Source organism: Serinus canaria, chromosome 1A (assembly GCF_022539315.1).
Source record: "Serinus canaria isolate serCan28SL12 chromosome 1A, serCan2020, whole genome shotgun sequence".
Classification (NCBI taxonomy): domain Eukaryota; kingdom Metazoa; phylum Chordata; class Aves; order Passeriformes; family Fringillidae; genus Serinus; species Serinus canaria.
The window spans coordinates 48,480,324-48,501,683 of NC_066314.1; the positions used below are offsets into that span (position 1 = coordinate 48,480,324).

A 21,360-nucleotide genomic window follows, 5' to 3' on the forward strand; every position below is an offset into this window, starting at 1 on the left:
GGATGACAACTTCTCAGTTTTAGCCAACATTTAAATACTAAGAATAATGTTAGGTGGAACACGTGATGGTCATTGTACAGACTAAAATGATAAAACCCTATCAATTATCTCTGTTCTACCACTGATATATTTTGAAGCTTGAACTTAAATTTTATCTTTGTGCAAGTGCATAATTCACTATCACGTCCATAAAAATACTCAAACTGTCAAGGAGACTAAGACACAAGAAAGGTGTGTGTGGCAGCCAAGCTCCCTGACAGTTCAGTCTGTACCAACTGTATGATAACATTACATACAAAAGCTCTGAGTTTAGATTGTACAAGCAACTTTCCTGTGTTTCTTCACATCTCATGCTTGACTTTACAGAATCATGGCTATTCCACCTTAATTTTTCTATGTAATGCTCTATGTGCTCGTAGGAAATCCGTGACAATATATCAGCTTCCTGGAGAACATCAGAAAAGCTCCTCTCTGGAAAGACCAGTAAAGCCCATTTTTAGATTTATTCAGGCCATTTCAACAACAGCAGGAACACTGTTTGAGCCCTGTAAATTCAGTATGTTGTCTTCTTCCGGAAAAACAATTCCTGTGTGACATGTGGCAATTTCAAGAAGGCTAGCTAACTTCAAGTAAGGTGATGACACTGAGGCTTACAGCAGAAAGGGCTCTTATGGAGTCAAGAAATAAGTTACTCTTAAACCCCAGCAAATGCTATTCTGACTGTGCCCTTTCTGGACATATGTTGGCTTGGCTCCTAAGTGAAGAAAATTAAGAGTCAAAAGCAAGACTTCCCCTTGTTGTTGAAGTCACAACATCAAACTCTCAGAATAAGTAATGGAAAACATAATGATGCTTTCATTTATCATTTTGATGGGTGACACACTTGACATCCTGCCCTGTCTCAGATCTTCACAGATGTTCCTGAAATGAGCAGAGTAAGATCAGAGAGTACCACATCCAGCCTGTGGACTGCATAAAGTCTGCCAAAAAATGTGTTTGACCTGTTGGTCAGTGCAAGAAGGATATTACAGCTGGGCTGATCTGCACCTCCTGTTGGTCCACTATTCATGGACTGTCTAATCTAAAATTTACTTTTTGAGCTCAGATCAAAGAAATCAAATGGTAAAGTGCACTTCTTCCCTCTTATCCTTCAGTTCTGACTCCCTTCTCTCCAATCCCTCTGTCCCAATGTTTCCTTGCTTTGTCTGCTCCCCTCCTTGCTAAGCTGCTATAGCCACCAGCTAGACATGAAAGGCACGGGATTGTCCTTACCAAAAAGCAGAGAGGTGATGCCGGATTTCCTGCGCTGAGTCCTGCGTCGCACAATCTGTGGGAGAGGAACAGAGAACAAAGTGCACATATCAGGACAGATTTCAGAAATAAAATAAACCAACCCACCACACCAGTCAGCTCTGGGCAAAGGGTCCTGACAGCTACCACTAGAAGGGGCAGGCCAGTGAACCGGCAGTTTTAGACAGTTGTAGTCCTAACACATTGAATCAGCTTTAGTGCTCCATCTGCTCCAAGTGCAACAGGTTATTTATACCATAATTATTACAAAAGCATAATTGAAGTTCAAGAATCAACCACAATCCATGTAAATAATTTTAACTCTAATTCTATTTGTTGCAAAAAGCAGTTCAACATGCAATTGCATATAAATTTCTAAGTGGGTGGGTATTACATTTTAGAATTGCTTGAGTGTCTTGTCTGCAACTGTAGATTTTAGTCTAAGATTAAACACTGGTGTATTTTTAATTTGGCTCCTCAAAAGCAGCTGCTGCTGTTTTTTGACTCTACCTTCCAAGGTTATTTTAGTGTACCAGTTTTTTACTAATAGATTAAATTCAGTTCCTACTCTGTGTGCTTCAAGAAAATTCTGCCAAAAGAATATTTTGTTTCTTTTAGTTTCCGTTAAGGAAATGCATCACGTTTCATCTTCACTCTCATGAATGATTATTGCAATTAGTGCTAATATCTCTTTCATCTGGGGATTTATCAACCAGGACAGAACGGGCAGCATGTAATTGGTACAGGACTTCCCAGTACACTTTCTTCACTGGGTAACAATTATCCTGGAACCAAAAATCCTCTCAAACAGGAGGACCTTCTGCTCCCAAACCGCAATTGGGTGGGAATCTGTAAGAAATGGTAAAAAGGGACTCCGTGCACTCACTTTGGACAGGTTGTTGACAGTGGTGCTGGAGTTGAGCAGCTGCCCCTGCTCAGCGATGAGGTAGGCCAGGTGTTTGCGGCGCTGGGTCTCCACCGCCACATCGGTCAGGGAGCCAGCCACGCGCATGGCCTCTCGCAGCAGCACATCTGCGTCTTCAATCTGGCTCGGGATGTCTGACAGCGTGTTGAAGATCGAGGCAGAGTTCTCGGACTGAATCAGCTCATCCTCCTGCAACAACACAGACATTTTTACCTCATGGAGGGGTGAACATGACAACTGTGCTCCTGAGGCTGCTAGATGCAGTTTTACATTCCGTGTACAGACTGGGTAGGTACAACTAGAAAATTCTGTTAAAAAAAACCTTCAACAGGAAAAGTCCTAGTTACTTTTGACAGGGGAACAGCATCTTCTACTGCTCCACTGCACTCTCCTCCCAGTATTCTAGATGGCATTTTTTTTGAATCGCAGCATTCACCATTGAAATGAAATCAAATCAGCACAGAAAACCAAACTCAAACTTGTTCTGCATCAACCACTGGGACTAGTCACAGCAGGGATCTTGCTAAGGATAAGAGAATGGGAGCTGTACTCTAGAGCACCATGTCAAACTGTGCTCCGCCTCCCCCTTACTCCCATAAGGATCACCCTTGCCCTTCACACAGCAAACTGAATAACTGAATACAAAATTGTTTTTCACATAGAAAAGGAAAAAATCAAATGCCGTCATGTTTTAGAGTATTCAAGCAATGCCATCCAAAACCTGCAAGATGATCACAACTTTGGCTTTCTCTTTCCTCCCAGATTGTGCAAAATCAAGAGGTATCTCGGTTTAAATTTAGATAAGACAGATCCTCAGGCTGGGACCTAGACTGATTAGAGGGTGGCAGTTGATGAGGTTTAATTATGTGGCAACAAATGAGATATGCACAGGAAACAGCAATCTCTAATTTCTGTGAAGTGCCTTAGAAGTTTTCACAGCCTCCAGTTCTGAAGGCAGCAGGATGTCATCTTCCCTAACACACTTCTAAAACACATACAGCAAGAGAATACAAAACCTTCTTGGCCCTAAATCTCAGAATTAAACACTGAAGTACAGTAAAGGTGGGACAGGAGCTAGGAATTACCTTCATACTTAGCATGCCCAAAGTGACTCGGAACAGCACCAGAGAGCCCTCGTAGAAGAAGAGGTCCCAAATACGCAGCAGCAGCTTGATGTGGACAACACTAGCAAAAGAGGTGAGGAACCAGTGCAAGGTGATCAGGGAGAGCTCTGTGAACAGAGACATGGAAAATAATCACAACAGAGGAAGTCAGTCAGCCAGTGAAGGTGGACTCTCCTGAGGGCTTTCCTCCATGCATTGGCTCCAGGGTCAGGAGGTTTGCTCCTCTCCCTGATGCTCTCCTTTGTGAAAAAGAACAATGCTCTTTGTCTGCATGTCACCCTGGCAAGAAATTTCTAGGGCACACTTTTACCAATGTCATGCTCCTGAAGCAGCTTGTCCAGGCGGGGCAGGTACTGCACGATGAGCTGCCGCAGGACACGCTGGTCTGTCTGCACACCCATGAGGGTGGTGCTGAAGTAGGAGGCAGGAACCAATTCTTCAATGATAGCACACATCATCCAGAAGGCATCTTCCTCCTCCAAGAAGAGCAGCAGAGAGGCAGCCACCTAGGATTTTGAGGGAAGAAAAACTGCATGTTCTAAGAGGGAACTCTTACAGTAGAGAAAAACTATATGTTCTAAGAGTAGAACTCTTTCTCCACTTTCTCATATGGAGAGATGGACCAGTATCTAGGTGACAAAAATCTTCCTTCTGCAGGAGCTCTACTGCAGTCTCCACTGAAAGGATCTCTTCTCAGTATAATGACTGCCCCCTCCCCAACAGATGGATCAAAGTCTTAATCTTTGGATGTCTGGTGCTACTTTGCTCTTCCTTCCTTAGGAAAAATATTCCAGGTGGAAGGGATTTCTCTTCAGCTCACCTGGAGACCACAGTTTCTGGCAGCACTACCTCAAATCATTCTGAGGTATGGTGTAGCAGCCAGAGACAAACTGATCCCTATCACAAAGACACTCTGAAAGCAGGTTACCATGCCAGTGCCCTGACAATATCCAATGTCTGGGTAGAGCCAGGCAAGTCCCCGTAGTATCCTGCGCAGCCGTGGCACCCCGATGCTGTTCATGTTGGAGAAGCAGGCGTTGCTGGGCATTGTGCGTAGCAAGTCCTTTTCAATCTGTCAGGCAGCCATAAACAAGGACAGAGTCAGTTTGCAGCATCTGAAAAACTGCCTTCAGCTCTCTGCACTTCCCCCTGCCCCCTGCCTCAGGGAACTCTGCCTCTCCACACGTACCATAAGTCCTCAGGCAACAAAGAAGATGTCTCTGTCCAAGCATCTGGGGTCAGTTTAACAGCCTTCACTGATATGTAGGAAAATGCCAGTGCAAACAGTGGCTTGCCAAATGCCTAGAAATACTTGCCTAAACTCAGATCCTAATTTCACCACTGACAATAGGAAACATACACTAGATGGGAATTACATCTGCTTGGATTTCAAGCATGGCTTCCCAACGAACGTATTCCAGAGAAAAACCAACAACATGACCAAATCCATGAGGTCAAAGGAAGAGGGGAAACACCCTTTAACAGTCTTTAATAGATGTTCAGAAACTTTGTGTTGGAGGGAACAAAGACAGGCCCTGAGAGCAGCTGCCACAATCTCAACAGAGTTGCGTCTGTCAGCCTTTCATCCTTCCCTTCCCTCAGTGACTATGAGGATGTTTGCTGAGATGCAACTGCAGCATTTTTCTTATCATGGCAGGGAGGCCCCCCTGCCTTCAGCCTAGGCTGCAGTACAAGTCGGCAGTTACCAGATATCGCAATGGGCCCCTGCTAGGTAATAATTAGCATTGACTCAATGATTCACAGAGGGCTGATCAATCTGTCTTTATTAAGAAACCCATTGCTTTTATAGACAGTTATGATACACGTGTACTTGACCGGTCCTTGAATTAAAACACCATCACCATTGGCGAATTAGGAAACCACCCTTTGGTAAACCAATCTCCATAACACATTCCACATGTTCACAACAGGTGCAGCAAGTTAAGATAAGAATTGTTTCTCATTCTTTTCTCTGATCTTCTCACAGCCTTTTCCCAGAAAGGCCTGGGAAAGTTGTCTATTGCTTTCTGTGGCCAGAGAGCTGCTGCCACATTTTCTAAACCTGCTGTCCTTGGAAAGAGCAGAGTAAACAATTGTTTTTCCAACAAAACAGAGGAGAAATATGCCCCACAGGATTAAGCTTTAGCAGGATTTAACCACACATCCTCTCAACTGCCCCTGCTGCAGGTGTCAGGCAGACACCCCATCCTCCTCACACAGCAAATCTTGCCCTTCTTCCCACTGAGCACTCAAAGGATCTCCTACCTGTTTGGCAGCAATGGTTTCATCGTTAGAGCTGTTTTTCACAATATCTCGATATGACATCTCTGAGTTCCTCTTCTTCTGCAAAGCCCCTGAAAGGCGCATCCACAGCTGGGGGGACAGGGTGAACAGAGACAGAAGTCACTCGGCCACAGAAAGCCATAACCTGGCACCCTCTCAACTGCCATCTCAAGAGATCCCATTCCATGATCTCTCACTCCAGGCAGGAGTGCCTGCCCAGAACAGGCAGCACTCTCACCTGTGGCCTCATGCTATGTGGGATGCCGGCCAGCACCAGGGAGCGCAGCTTGTCTGAATGTGGCAGGGTGACCTCAATTTTGTCCCAGGTGAGGTCACCCACATCATGGTTGTGTGTAAATTCAAGATGAGCCTGCCACTTGAGCCTCTGCTGTGGCTCCTCTGTCAGTGGGACCCCCAGAAGCTTGCTGGAGTTCGGCTCAGCACCATCTGCTTCAGCAAAGAGAAGAGAAAGGAATGGAAACAAGTGAGAGAGGGAGCAGGAGAGGAAATGAACACACAGCAGGGCGGGGAATAGGATGGCCATCTGAAAAAAGCACATTCAAAACATTCATATCTTTCAGTCAGAGCATGGAAAGGCAAAGGCTGGTTTCTAACTATCCACTCCATGCAGCAAATTTTATGGTCATAAGCAAAAGGCTTGGGACCTTGAGAACTAAAGAAGCTGTCAGCATGCTTCTAGTCTCTACTTACTCATGATTTAGACCACAGTGTGGCTGGAATTAAACAAGATCCTGGCAGCAGTCATCCTGCTGAGTTTTGTATGGATCTGTAAATCAGCCTGACAAAAGCATAGCAAGTCTCAGAGCTGGAAAGCAGAAGCTTTATGCTCATGGAAGTAATGAGGTGCAAAATGTTAACTTTGGGGATATTTAATCACCAAAATCCTTTAATAAGGACACTTCCAAATTCACAATGAGAGAGTACCTTAACCTGAGGCTGGCTTCCAAAAATAAGATACTTTAGCACAAGGACAGGTTTGACATAAGGCACTTTGTCCTTCATCATATAATACATCCCAGCAACGCGTTCCAAATCTTTCTGCTGATTTTATAATGTACAGATGTTCTGGCTGAAAAAAAAATGACTGCGTTCTTTCCTCATCTTCAGGTCATTGCTTCAAAGAGGATCTTCTATGACTCAAGGTGCCTCAGGGCACACATGCAAACAACTTCTGCCTTTACACTATATAGCCTGAGCCCTGGGAATGACCCCCAGAGCACATGAAACAATTCCTACATCTCCTACTTCTTTCTCTTCCTCTTTGCTAAGGCAGCCAGCTGTTGTACTTTAATGCTCAGCTTCAACAGCACTCCATGCCTCCTTCAATTTGGTTGTCTGCCTCCACAGCTTGCAGAAAAACTAGGATGTAGGTCTTTGCCCTACACTTTGCTCAGGTGGGCAGAGCACACCACCACTCTCCCTGGCCATGAGTTTTTCAGCAGACAGCACATTTTACTGTGCCTGCTATGAGCCCTTGCAGTGCTACTGAACACAATGGAGATCCCATTGTGAAAGGGGAAAGTTGCTCTTCTCCAGCATGCAGCTGGTAATGGAAATTTTCTCCCTCTTCCCCATGGCACAGCATAAGGGGATGGAAATGACTGCTCCACAGCTTATGCTCTGGACCTCCATAAGGCCAGCACATCTAATGCACTTGATTACAAATGGCAGGATACAGAAACAGGTGGCTAGACAAGACTTAGCACAGAATGGCTGCAAAATCCTGCCACACTTGAAAGCATGGGAAGGGCTGAACACAATGCAAGTGGGAGGGACGGGACTGGTTTTACCTTCCTTGTCAACTCGGAAACCGAATTCATCATAGCGGAACTCCGGCTGCTCGACGGATTCTTCTTTCTGGGAGATGTGAGGAAGGAAAACAGACATTTTCAGCAGTTTATCGCTGATAACCATACAGAGACACATAGATATCTCACCCCACCACTGCCCACGCTGTGCCCTTTGAGCAACTTGACCCCTTACCCTTTAATTTTTAGAGCCTACCACCACAATTCCCAGCTGAGGGGACATTGCCTGCCATTACCATTTTGACTTTTCCACAGAAAATAACTAGACAGATTTTCCCAGCAGGACTTGAGCTCAGCATCTTATCAAGATCAGAGCACAGCTCTCCTCATGGACTGATGAATATACACACACCAGCCAAAGTGGCCTCTACTGCCTGCATCACTAATACACAGCTGTCCTTCCTGTTACCTCTGTACACACACTGCAAACTCAGCTCCCTGCACCACTCCATCTTCTGCCTGTTGCTCTCAAATTTCCTTTGAAAGGCAGCAGGCAAAACTGGGATTTTCACCTGTGATGCAAGTCCAAATTATAGGCCAAAGAAAGTTAAGGTCCATGACCCAGATCTCAACCTTCTTCATCTGTGCTCATGGTTGGCATTGGGGCGTACTGGGGGATACACACTGGAGATTACCTCCAGGATTCTTTTAGGTGTAAATACCTACTGCTCTCTCCTTTCCTGCAAGCCCACCTGCACCTCCTGTGGGGGACTCTTGCAAGCACTGCAACCAGGCAGCACCTAAGAAGCAAGAAGCAGTGCCCACATACCTCCTACAAAAAGCTTTAATCTGCTTTCAGCAAACACTGTGGCTAAATTACAAAATTCCACAGCTGCTTCCTTCCTTCCTGTTCTACCCACCTGGTGACAAGCATTTCCTGTCATGCACAAGCCACCCAGAGTAGCTTGATGATGACAGAGGCCCCCTGAGGGCGTCAACATTTTTACAGTGGAGCAATAATTGCAAAACAGCAGGGAAATAATTCACAGAAGTTTCTTTGTGTTCTGCAAGATCCTCTTGCAAAAGCCAGGATGCAACCACTAACCTCCATACCCAAAGCACTGGAGGAAAAGTGCACCTCTCTCTCCTTTTCCCTATGGCTTTCAGAGACCACCAGAAAACACCAGGTTCCCCTCTACTTTTGCAGATCCAGAGAACATCCTCACCCTGTCCCACACTTTACCTGTGTGTATTTTGCCAGGATCTCCTGAGGCCAAATGCTGGGTGTGAGTGCTGAGAAGGGACCCCCAGCAGAGGGAGTGTGATGGCCTAAACAGAAAGAAATCAACACACAGCAGTGAAAATCTGCAAAAACACCCTTGGAAGATACACACTCCATACAGACTGCTCCAGCATGGGAAGGACTCACTCATCAGTTTGTTGCTACTGCTACTCTAAACACTGAGACAGCTCCCACTTCACCAAGGAAGGCAGTAATTTCAGATGGTTTTGTTCTTTTTTATTGAGCAAAAGAGGCAAAAGGGCCAAATGAAGATATCTCTAAGAAAGCAATTCTTAGGGAAGAGAAATAGTTCCATGGCATCACATGATCACTCACCTGCTTGGAAAAGCTATGTGATCAGCAACAAGCCAGGGGTATTATCACCAAATAAATATTATTTTGCAGAAGTAAATTCTTCCTATGGACCAGCACCAGGAACTCCAGAGTTCCCTGAAACTGTCACTCAGGCACCAGAATGAAAAATCAGAGCCCTCAGAAAGTTGCTCAACGGCTCCCTTTTTTTCCCTACAGGCTGGGATATTGTCAGATCATGTACAGAGAGATGCAGCAATGAAAGTATGCCTATAACCTTAGTATTTTGTGTTCAAGACAAACACCCTTCCATTCTCAGGTAGAGTCCCAGTGAACAGTTTCCCTTGGAATACAAGCAGACATATACTTGGCCTTGAAGCATAGTCTCCCCCTGGGTTATGTGCCCTGAAATAACCAGCTGGACCAGGAAGGTCGGTCTAGAAAAAAGTACAGGGTAGGAAAGTTGGCTTGTCTAAGAAGACCATCTGGTTTTAGCAAAGCTTCTATCTCAGAAGTCCACAACTGAACTCCAGTTATTCTTCAGCATTCTGCCTGTCCTAGAGCTACCATTGTACAGCAAAAATCTCTCACAGACATTGTGAGCCACTCACTTTAGGGGAAGTGTTGGGGGGAGAAGAGAATCAAGCAAATCTTAAGGAAAAACGGGGAAGGCAGAACAGATTTCAACCTCCTTCTTCCTCTCTGTTCAATGTCTGAAAAAGCTTCTACATTGTAAAAGAAGGAACTGAGTTCACCCTGAGTGAAAATGCTCCTGGGTCACAAAGGTTCCTCTCTCTCAATCTGACCAGAAAGTATGTTCTTGCAAAGAATGTCTCTTGGAACCAGAAACCTTTGCTATGAAGTTTCAGCTGAAGACAGAGCAAGCAAGGTAATGAGAGGATACTGTGTCAACTTCTGGGTGCTCACCTGACATTGCACTAGGCAAGGCTGAGTGGCACAGGTGTCAGCAAGTCCAGAAATGCTGTCCACAGAGGTGAGATACTACACTCCTGTTATAAAAAGACAAAAAGGGTGATTAGAGAATTCAATTAACATCTAAGAACATGGTGGGGGACTGACAGACCCCTCACATGCAACTTCCTCATGTGAAAATTAAATTCCTTAGTATACAAGAAATAAATTCCAGAGACTAGAATTTCCTTTTGGTTTCTTACCTACTGACCAGCTAGAAAGAGCACACTGTCATTTGCCAAATTTCTTGTGGAAATAACAGCATTACTGGTTGAGAGAATGTCAAAAAAACAAGTCAACTTTTAACACCTTTTCCATCACATATTGTGAGTCCTTTATTTAATAGCGTAAACTAAGAAAATACCCCACACATCATCATCTTCTGAAGACACTGACCATGGAGAAGGGACAGGAGTGGTGAAAAGGGTTTAAGGGGTAATCATTAGATGCTCTAAGTCCAAAAGAGACTTTAGGAGTAGCACCACAAAGCACAGGAGTAAAGAGTGTAGGGCTGCAGAATACAAGTCCCTGAAGCATGTGGATGTGGACAAGACACTATCAAGTACTTCTGCAATGAGTCACAAACCAGGCTCCTCTGAACTAAATCAGGCAATAAAGCTCCCCTCCTAGCTTTCCTGACACTAGTTAACAGCATATTTTTATGGGGATTTCTATGGGGATTTCCAGGAAAACAATGGAATACTTCAGTAATCAGAGAGATTCTGGACTTTAAAATCAACCTTACAAATTGAGTGTGGGAGACAGAAAGAGCCACCTCTACCAAGCAGATTAAGCCAGTGCTGGGATAGATCAGTCACTCACACTTCCTTGGGAAAGAACCTGGGAAAAACTAACATTTGTACACCTAGGATGGCTTTTCCAGCTTCCCTTTTCATTAAAGCTACTTATGACTGTAAGCTGCTGAAAGGAGGAACCCAGGAATTCATCCCACAGGCCCTATCCAAGTTGTTTCACAGTTCTGATTAGTACAAGGTTATACTGCCTTTGCATCTCAGTGAACTTTCCAGTGAGCACCTGCAGACAGTGACTTGCTACAACACTCCAAGATAAGCAGCTGCTCACCACTGCAAAAGCATAAAAAACATCTGTGTCTGAGAACACAAATGATAAGGTTTCCTCCTTATGGATCTAAACAGCTCTCTGCCTGAGAAAGGCCAGCAAGGATGAACAGACACACTGATCCATTTTGACACTAATGCTTATGGCAAAAAGAATCACAAACAAACAAAAAAATAAAATTCAGCTTTTGTTTCTGAGAAGTAGTGTTGTCCACAGGATGGTCAGTTGCAGGTCCATGAGTTCTGTAAATCTTTGTGTGTTCTTCCCTACACTCCAGTCCCATTTGCTCCCTTAGCACCAACTCTTCCCTTAGTAGTTGAAGACATCCCAACAATGACAAAATGAGTATCCACATGCTCATATTACATGGGAACACACAGAGCATGCACTCCAAGTAGGTAAACTGGCTGACATTGCTTACTTCCTTTTCAACATTGCTATGGATGTATTTTGATGCTTTTTTCACTGCCTTGCAACCATGGCTGTTCCTGAGCCTCCAAGGTGTCCTCCTCCCCTGCTTTCTCTCAGCCCAGTTAACCCTGTTTCCAATGGCTTTTATTAGGAATGCAGTCACCACGTGGTACGTCTGCCATGCTTGTCATTGCCTGTGCTCTGAATCCAGCCTCAGTGCCTTGAGCTTGTGAGCAGATTCCCCTCAGCCACTATTAACCTTCATTGCATGTACAACCACTGCTGACACAACCTGCTGTGGAGGAGCAGGTCAGGGTGTCAGGCACGTGTCTGAGAAAAAACCCATAAAAATGGAACTAACCACAGTGCTTGGAAACGGGGCAGGAGAGTGCTCAGTGAGCCTCTCCTTGTGCAGCAGATGGAACACCCTCCCTTGCTCACGTCATCATGCCCTGGCCCCCACCTTGCTGGGGATCACTCCCCTGCCTACTCTCCTGTCCCTGACATTAGAGCACTGAACTCGGTGGGCAGGTTTTTCCTGCCCCTGGTTCCCATAGAAACCTTCCTGCAAGCACCCATCTGGGACAGAGGCCAGAGAGAGCGTGAAGCTCACCTTGCTGCTGACATGGCTGTGCAGAAGGGCAGGGTGAGCAGCAGGAATCACACCAAGGGAAGGCTCCTGCTGTGGCACATGGAGACACTGCCCTGGACACTGCCCTCAGAGACAGGTGCCTCCAAGAGAAGGTGCTGAGGCCACTGATTCAGCCCCTCCAGCATCACAGGAACTGGGAAGAAGGTTCCCTGACACAGCCAGGCACCATCCAGTGTGAGCCAGGAGGAGATCTGATATGTGGGATTGACATATAAGGTCTTTCCTTTGACTGAGGGATACAAACCTAAAGCAACTCTCTAATATCTCCTAGCCAGGAGATAGCAAGTAACAAACGGGGGTCCACAAAGCCTGTGAAACCACGTGTGAAATTGCTGTTATTTGCAATGTACACACTTCTGAAAAAAAGCAACAGTAAGAAATACAAAGGAAAAAATACATCAGATCCAACAAATATTAATGCCAACTCCCAAACCCTCAGTAGTACAAAATTAAAACCAGTTTAACCCAAGCATTAAGGAGCATCTCCCATGTTTAAAGGCATTTTAAGTTTCTGATATGAAGCAATTGTGGTCACACAACAGGTAGTCTTCATATTTGAAAGAAATGTATTTTTTGCTAAAATGCAAACAGTACCTGTTAATCACAGATTTACTTTTTGAATTCAGAATCCAAAACAAATCACACTGTTATTATAGGATATAAAACAACACAAAGGCATACACTGCTGCTTTCAAGGTGAAGAAAAGGGAAGTTTAGCTTTTTATTTTAACATTTATAATTTTTTAAAAGTGACAGTGGATTGGAGTGTGACAGTGCCACCTCTCTAATGACACTGGACAAACCAACAGTCTATCAAATTTCTCTTCTTGTATAAAAGAATGCAAAACAATTAGTTATTTACTGAAAGTGTGTGAGAAAGTTCGTTATAAGAATGTAAACATCAGAAGGCTTAGAAAATCAGAACAACATCCCACCACCATTGTTTCCAGCCTGAAGGAACACAGGTGTGATGTACCTGAAAAATAAGGCTACAATAGAAGCACGTAGTCAGCCTCACGTTTTAAGAACTCCACCTGCAACACCTCTGTTGGAGTTGCAAACACACACCGTGCAGGATTATGTCCAATTAGTTTAATTTCTAGTGCAGGTGTCCTTTAGAAATTGATGTTTGCAAAGGAGTCCTGCAAATTTACCTCTACTTGGAAATAGTGTGCCTCCCCTGGACACACTGGCTCTTCCCCACAGCTGTAGTATGAGAGATTTCAGTTAGCTGGCTCCTGGCAAACACCAGACAGCAATCTCCTGCTGCCTGTGTTTTACCTGCTTAGCCTCTTTTGCTTAGGTGATCTCCACCTAGGCTTCTGGTGGTAGAGCCTGGATGTGCTAAGCACAAAATGACACTGTCTGGAGCCTTTCAGTAGGACCTTTATTTTGGGACAGAAACTCCTTCCTAAGAGTGTTCTTCCCCCACTGATTAAAAAAAAAAATCCACCGAAAAGGCAGCATACCTCTAGCAGACTGTGCAGAAGACAAACATTTTACCAGCAATGTTTTTGTCTCCTGAAAACTTCACAACCAGTAACTATGCAGGAACCTCCACTGAGTATCATCAGAAAGAACAGAACAAGCATAACAATTCTTTCTAGAATAATCTTCATTTACTGTTACAAGAACTGCACCTCTGTTCTGACACTTACAACACCTCTTCTGACAGTAAGCTAGCATGGGAAAAAAATCTGTTTTCCTTTATGTTTAATGAACAGAAAGCAACAGTGTATGCAGTATATCCCACTGCCACCTCTGGATTGTCAGCTGCTTTCCACTGTTCTCTATTCTCTTCCTTTATTAAGAAAGTAAGTTTTGGAAGAGAGAGAAGTGACTGAAAGTCACAGCACCCATCAGAAGGCTATGCACGTAGGTGTAGTTCTAGAAGCTTCTTCCAGCTCATCTTCTGAAATCCCAAGTAGATTGTGTCCAATTTAACATCTCCCTCTCTCAGAAATCGGACAAAAGCTCTGTACTGAACCAGGCAGTTCAATTTTGTCTTCTCACAACCAGAAAACTGACATTTTTCAAATTATAATCCTGATTTGCTCAATGAAATGTCCAAGGGAACTCTCAGCAGGATGCCCTTGGCCTTCCTTCCCTTCCCCCATCAGCGTCTCCCTCAAGTCAGGCAAAGGCATATCCTGGAGCTGCAAATGCCATTAGTCCACAAGTCAATATTTGCTCTGCTCCCAGAGTCAGAAGAGAACTCCAGCTTCACAAACAAATACACAAGTGAGCAAAGAGCAGCCACACACCTGACCAAGGGGGGCAGACAAGATGAAGAGAGCTCCTGTCCCCCACACCCTGACAGGCTGGCTTTGTAAAAAATGTGGAATCCCACAGAGACATGGACACAGACACTGGTTAAGGAGTCAATATGGTGTGAGTGAACCTGGCTCATCTCAAACTTTCAGTCTGAGGCTTACAAACCAGACCAGCCTCACACTGCTTTCACTGCTTTGGTTGTTGAGCAACACGTACAAATGCAAGCTGGAAGTGCTGAGGTGGCCTTCAGTCTTCCCCTCTACAACATGACTGGGAATGAAGAGCTGGGAACTTTAACAGCCCTTACCCCACTTGTAGTACTGGAAGCAAATCAGAGATGCACCAGAAGCTTAGGGCAGGTAAGGGGGGGATGAGAGACCTGGAGAGCAGCGACGGGGAGGCTTGCAGAGCCAGGCAGGCAAGCTGCTGAGAGGTTACACCACTGACTACAGAGGCACCACCCAGGACTCCAGCGCTCCCCAGTCATCAACTGGGATCACATACTGACAGCAGGAATGTGGCAGGGCAAAGCGTTTCCTCCCAGCTGCCTCAGGGCACTGCAAGAGCAACAGAGACAGCAAAAAGTAAACTGGAACTCTGTGTCTCCTGCCATAAAGCACCTTGTAGATTCCTGCCCTATTTGGAAGTGTAACTAAAAGATACTTCCATGTAACAGCTCTGCTCCTTGCACGGCTTGGGGTCCAGCAACACCTGCTGCAAAGACAGAGAGAGCTTCGGTGGAGCTGAAGCTGCTGAACTACAAAAACTATCAGTTTACACAAAAGGAACAAAACAAGTAACTTGCAGTTTTGTTCCCATTACATCTCCATTTTCAAAATAAGGATGTGAAAAAGCAGATCCTGCTTCCTATTGGAAGACAGATCACAGATGGACTTCCCAACCACAGTTCAATGTGTCAGCCCTGTCTCAGAAACACCCCTACATAACACCTGCTTGGAGATTGTAGATATCCTACACATCAACAGATATTTATTTTATTTCCAGAGCAGAACTGCCTTTTATTTACCTGGCTCCAAAGCAAACAGAATGCCAGCTAAGCATGAACTGCACCTCTGTGGAGAACCTCTTGTTAGCCAAGACCCTTGGGATCAGCGGAAGAGGAGGAGTTTCCCCTTTCCCAGTACTCCCATTATTTGAGAGGTGGAAAGATATGTGACAGGAATAGAGAGTGCTCCTTGCAACTCACACAGGAGGATTACAGAAACAACTGTTTTGGGGTTTTCTATCTGCATCGAATGAAGTTAGAAAGAGAGGCCAGGGTACAAACTCGCATGGTGCTCACTCTCACTGCACAGCAAAATTCTCCTTGCTTTCAACACAGAGGCAAGAAAACCTGTATGTGCCAAAAAAGGCAGGCCTGCAGTTACTCCAGTCTTCAAGGCTTAGGGTGAAGGCAATTCCCTGTTAAACACCACTATGCAAATATAAATCAAAGGTTTCTCATTAGTGTCTAAACATATCTTCCATGAGAGTCAAGTACTGCACAATAAATGGGAACTTTCTCCCAAATAAGCACAGTACAGGAATAAGGCACTTCTGCAGAGCTCTACAGAAATTTGTTTTCCCAAAAAATTTTCAGAAGAGTTGTTTACCTTCTGGTCCATTGCAAAACTGTAAGCTATGAGATGTCTGTGGAAAGCAATCAATCACAACTGTCTAGCTTCATATGAATACAGAAACTTGAAAGAAAATATTCCTGTTAGAGACGTGGGGCTGTACCAACCAAAGAAAGGATAAAAGACACTATCGACAGTTATTTAAAGTCAGGTATTACGAAGTCTTTTGTATCACACTCCTGTCCTGAGTGGTGACAAGCAGTGCCACCCGAGGCTGTCTCCATCACCAGCCCTGTAGGCTCACCCAGGTGGAAGTTTGATTCTCAAGCTGGTCTCATCCTACTGCTCCCAGTGACAATGGAACAAGGGCCTGAACAATGGCTCTTCCTTGATAGGGCCTCAGAGGACTGGCAGAGGTTTTGCGGTCATGGTTTGCTGTCACCTTGGTGAGGCACAGGAAAGGCTTCTTTCAGGTCACTCTCCTGCAGCTCCGTTTTGTTACTATTTGCTCCAGTATTAAAAAAAAAAAAAAGTCAGATTCACTTCACAGGACTCTAAGCAGGTCTTGTTTCATTTAGCTTCAGAAAATGGCTTTTAAGAAAGTAAATCCCACAGCATTCAAAACTTTTCCTTCAGGGCTTTGTCTTTACAGGAGTCAACTTTCTGAAGAGATTAGTAGCACTCAAAACACCTCTCAAGAGTGTTTGCAAAGCTCTTATCTAGCATGTCATGTTGGACTACTTAGATCTTGCTCCTGCAGAAATTTATGTGCACAGATAACTTAAGAGGAAAAAAAGCAAAATATACAAGGATTGTTAACATTTGTGACAAAACAAGACAAAAGCTCTGATATTTCCTGATTCTGTGGATCAGGAAGATTTCTTCACCAGAGAAAAAAGAACTGTCAGGTTATGGACTTTCTTTCTATTCTCCAAATCATCAAATACTTCCCAGACAGCACTTACTGGGCAGTAACAACAGTTCTTGTAGTCATGCTAATACCAATTATTATGGTAATGCCCACCAGTTCTGTAAATGTTGCTGTGTTCTTCCCAACACTCTCTTCTCTTCACCTATCTCATAACACAGGCCGTGCTTGCATTTCTTCCAGGGCATTTTCCTTAAGTCAGGAACAAAACTGCTCTGTTACCAATGTAACTGGTTACACTCCAGTTTAAAAAAATCTGAGACCTCCTCAAAGACAAAACAAATGTGGCAAGACAACATCATTCTCTTCCCCACAGGGTGCCAACAGTAACAGAGCTGGCAAGTGGGATTTTCCTCAGCACTCCCAGATACTCAGCCTGCGTAAGCTTTATGTATCAAAACCCTTGACCCTGGGATAAAAAATGGCAGAGAAAGCAGTTTAGACAAGTCTTTATGTGGCTGAGGACACAAACCTGAAGTACCAAAACCTCTCCATCTCTTAAGGGACACTTAGGACACCATACCCACAACAGAATGAAGATGTTTGTTTACCTCCTCCTACTGGACAGTTGCAAATTCTCTGTATCTCATCCATTTGAATTAGGGTAGGATCTAGAATAACCAGTGTGATACAGATCACCAGCAAGGGTCATTGCTGATGTAGCTAGAAAAGCTGTAGGACCATATACAGCAAAATATAAAGCACCTTAACTTTACCACTGCAGATAAAGTTGCAATACTCCTTGGGATTTATTTCTTAAAAGTTTTCCATACTTCTGATGTGTTCTGATGTGAGAAGTTTGCAAGTAACAGCCAGGAAGAGGCATCATTCCAACCATTTCCAAAACAGTCATTGCCTCAAACATGGTATCACCAATTCCTTTGTCAAAGCATCCCAAATACTTGGGAAGCAATTTTGCAACACACCAATCAATTCACCAAGAATGGGACTAAGACTGGCAGCTCTCACACGGACCTCTTAACCAATAATCTCTACTGTTATCATGTCACCTTAGGTAAGACATTAATTTTTAAAAGCCAAATAATTTTGATTATTACCTGCCTTTTAATATCATCAAGGTTCTTTAAAACACTGAGATTGGCAGAAGATCCCACCTTATGGGAAAGTGACAGGTAAAATGCACAGCAAAGAAGAAAAACCTAAACAACATTAGCAGAGACCCCTAAAACTGGAGAATTATTTCAGTCCTGAGCAAGCGTGCAGTACTTTCCTCACCTCAATTCTATCATTCCCTGATCAGTGCAATTCCTCCAGAAATATGCCCCTCCTCTCTGCTCCCCCTCAGGAATTCCCTTCATCCTTCTTCTTCAGAAGAGTCACTATGAATGACATCTCCTAAGAATATCAAACCACATTATCAAAATGTTATCATAAACAGGAATTAAAATAGGCAGTATTTGTCATTTCAATCTGTTAAATACAGAATGAACTCTTTATTAACATGACACAACCAGTCCCCACCCTGACCTCTTCAATTACATGTCATGCCTCTTCTCACCCTCTTCCTTCCCTTTTACTTTATGAATTCTCTAGAGTAGGAATTCAGCCTTCGTTTCTGCATAGGGACAGTCACACACACATTGTGTGAATCCAGAAATAAATAATGAAATTGAATTTTGTTCCAGTGGCTGATTCTTTCCAGGCCACCCCTCCAGACTCTGCAGCAGCTGAAAAACTAATCTAGAATTCAGATTATCCAGCAAGCAACTGTATCCTGATAACAGCTCAGCAAAATCACAGCAGTGCCCCAACTCCTGCTAGGCTGGTAGTTCCTTCTTGAGTGATTTTAAGATCCAGTCTTGCACTACTAAAAACCCACTGATGGTAATTCCAGTAATTCCAGTGCTTTGCTCTCACATCTATTTGCACTAAAGGATCCTCCATTTCCTCAAGACACTGTTCTTCCTTTATTCCCACTTCCCCTCTTAAAAAATAAAAATCACAGCAAGCCATGAAGAGTAGGGCTGAGACATCATGAAGTAGGAAGCTATGACATCACATAAAACCCCCACACACCAACACTGAAATGGACTTGTTTAGAAGGAAAGCACCTGCTTAAATTCAGCATCCCTCAAACAAACTGAGAAGGAAGCAAAACCACACATAGAATTTTTTTTTTTTGTCCCGCCCTTACCAGTTCTGTGTAGAGACATCAAGAGCCGTCCCGGAGCCCACAACCACTGCCTGCAACGAGATTTAAATCCGCGTGACTGTGGCTCTTTGCTTCCTTAGATTTACATCAGCAGGTACGAAGAATTACATCTGCCTCCTGCTCTCCTTCTAACATTTATTACAGCTGACAATCACAGGGCCTGCAGCACGTCTATCTGTGCCCACTGCCTAGAGGATACTGCCATATTTCCATCTGTGTTTCGTGACTGCTCCTTCCCCCCAGCCAGACAGGAGACAGACTGTCTCTACTCCGGGGCACCTCCGAAAAGGCGCAGGCGTGGAGAACAGATGAGTATGGCAGAGCAGGACCTCCGGGGGTCGCAGCCACGGCGGGCACGAGAAGAGGCGGGTTAGAGGAGAGGCACGTCCCGGGGAGCAGAGGGAGCCCAACCGGGGGAAGCGGGGCGCAGGGAGAGCGTGCCCCGGGCAGCGCAGATGGGGAAGCACAGCGTGAGTCACTCCCCGGAGCCAGACCCTGCGTCAGCGCGGCCAGTGCGTGAAGCCTTCCTCGGGCCGGGGTCCCTCCCTGCTCCCGCACCCCAGCCCGGCGAGCGGAGCCACGGCCGCGCACCCCCGCCCCGCACACAACCGCAGCAGCAGGGCCGCCCCGGCAGCCTCGGCCCCCGCTCCGTCCGAGGGGCCAGCAGGGCAGGGGGGTGCCGGGGTGAGGAGTGCGCGGGGGGCGCCGCACAGGTGGCGCAGCCGCTCCCGGGGAGCGCCCCCGGGCCGGGGATGAGAGCCCCGGGGGACGAAGGGCGGTACCCGCCCGCCCCGGCACACACCTGCCCCGGTACCCACCTGCTGCCAACGCCGCCACCGCCGTCCCCTCAGGGCGGGCGCCCGGCCCCGACCCGGCGGCCCCGCACGCCGCTGCCGGGGCGCATGCGCGGGAGGCGGGCGGCGGCGCGCGGCGCTGCGGGGGCTGTAGGCCGGGAAGCGCGGCCCGGCAGGCGCGGGGAGGCGCCGGGATGCCCCGCTGGGCACGGGCTCCAAGGACCTGCACCGAATGGTCCAAAGCGTGATCGGCCTCACGACGCGGCCACATAATCATAGAATTAGGTTGGAGAAGCTCTCTGAGATCGTGGAGTCCACGCTCTGACCGAACTCCAGCAGGTCAACCAGCCCATGGCATTGAGTACTACGTCCAGTCTTTCCTTACACACCTCCAGGGACGGTGACTCCACCACCCTGTCTAATCACCCTCTGTGAAATTCCTCTGAACGCCCCAACCTGAACCGCCCTGGTCCAGCCTAAGGCTATGCCTCTTGTCCTGTTGCTGGTTACCTGGGAGAAGAGGCTGACCCCCGCCTGTCTACACCCTACTTCCAGGTAGTTGTAGGGAGTGACAAATCCCCTAAACATCCTTCTCTGCAGGATAAACAACACCAGCTTCCGCAGCTGCTCCTCATCACATCTGTGCTCCTGACTCTTCACCAGCTTCCCTGCCCCTCTCTGGATTTGCTCCAGCATCTCACTGTCCTTTCTGAACTGAGGGGCTCAGAACTGGACACAGGTGTGGCCTCACCAGTGCTGAGTACAGGGGGAGAATAAAGAGCTGAACAGTTGAGAGCTGCTCCTGAAGCACTGCCTGCTGACCTCCTCCCAACAACCAAGAGAGGGGAGAATTACATCTCTGGCTGTTGCCACTGCCAACTCTGCAGGAAAGTAGAAAGTCAGGTCCCAAACCAAGGGGGGAAGTCTTCTAAAGGATTTATCATGCCAGTTTTCTAGGAGGATGACTTTTTCTCTGTATCACTGTTACTCATTTTAGAATTTCCAGGAAAACAAGTCCAATAGCTCACAGCTGGCTGTCTCTACCTGACAAATATTTATTTGCAATGATGAGAAAAAATACTGTTCCCCCTCTCCACACAGGGTTGCTTGGTTTTTTGTAAGAAGGAAAGAGGACCAAAAAAGGAGGACACATGCATCTGTCTGTTTTCTTTCTTGGCTATATCAGTTTGAGTAATAGCCTGAAAATGATGAGGGTTCAGTTAGAGTTATCCTTTTCAAACAGATGGCTAATTAAATGTTAATAGCACAAGCAACCAAAATGTTTTAAACACCATCAAACTCCCAAATGTTTGAGACATTTTGAATGCCATATTCTAGGGGCAAGGTAAAGCCAGAGCAATCTTGATGGAAGAAGATCACACCCTGAAGCTTCCCACTGCTCTCAACTAATTAATAAAGACAAGCCTTATTGAAGCATACAGTATTTTTAAAACCTCTTTCAACAATGATGACCTAAAGGACAGCAGGTAGCCTCCTTCAGTTATTTCTGCTTT

General features: G+C 45.6%; 1 protein-coding gene across 8 annotated transcripts in view; it reads right to left on the reverse strand.

Annotated features, from left to right (window-relative positions):
• The window catches only part of SGSM3 (small G protein signaling modulator 3), a 29,621-nt gene extending 9,672 nt beyond the window's left edge, over positions 1-19,949 (reverse strand). Inside the window, exons 1-14 of one of the 8 annotated variants that reach the window (XM_050982587.1) lie at positions 19,871-19,949; positions 19,035-19,084; positions 18,116-18,235; positions 16,256-16,452; positions 9,913-9,995; positions 8,635-8,720; positions 7,434-7,500; positions 5,861-6,072; positions 5,605-5,712; positions 4,268-4,411; positions 3,650-3,845; positions 3,301-3,446; positions 2,177-2,404; positions 1,273-1,327 (exon numbers count right to left, since the gene is read on the reverse strand). In XM_050982587.1, coding sequence (XP_050838544.1) covers positions 1,273-1,327; positions 2,177-2,404; positions 3,301-3,446; positions 3,650-3,845; positions 4,268-4,411; positions 5,605-5,712; positions 5,861-6,072; positions 7,434-7,500; positions 8,635-8,720; positions 9,913-9,919 — 1,249 coding nt within the window. In that variant the 5' untranslated portion in view covers positions 9,920-9,995; positions 16,256-16,452; positions 18,116-18,235; positions 19,035-19,084; positions 19,871-19,949. Of the gene's footprint in view, positions 1-1,272; positions 1,328-2,176; positions 2,405-3,300; positions 3,447-3,649; positions 3,846-4,267; positions 4,412-5,604; positions 5,713-5,860; positions 6,073-7,433; positions 7,501-8,634; positions 8,721-9,912; positions 9,996-16,255; positions 17,289-18,115; positions 18,236-19,034; positions 19,651-19,870 lie in introns of those variants that run through there. The other 7 variants (XM_050982578.1, XM_050982572.1, XM_050982596.1 and 4 more) reach the window with 7 other exon arrangements.
• Between the last annotated feature and the right edge of the window lie 1,411 nt (positions 19,950-21,360).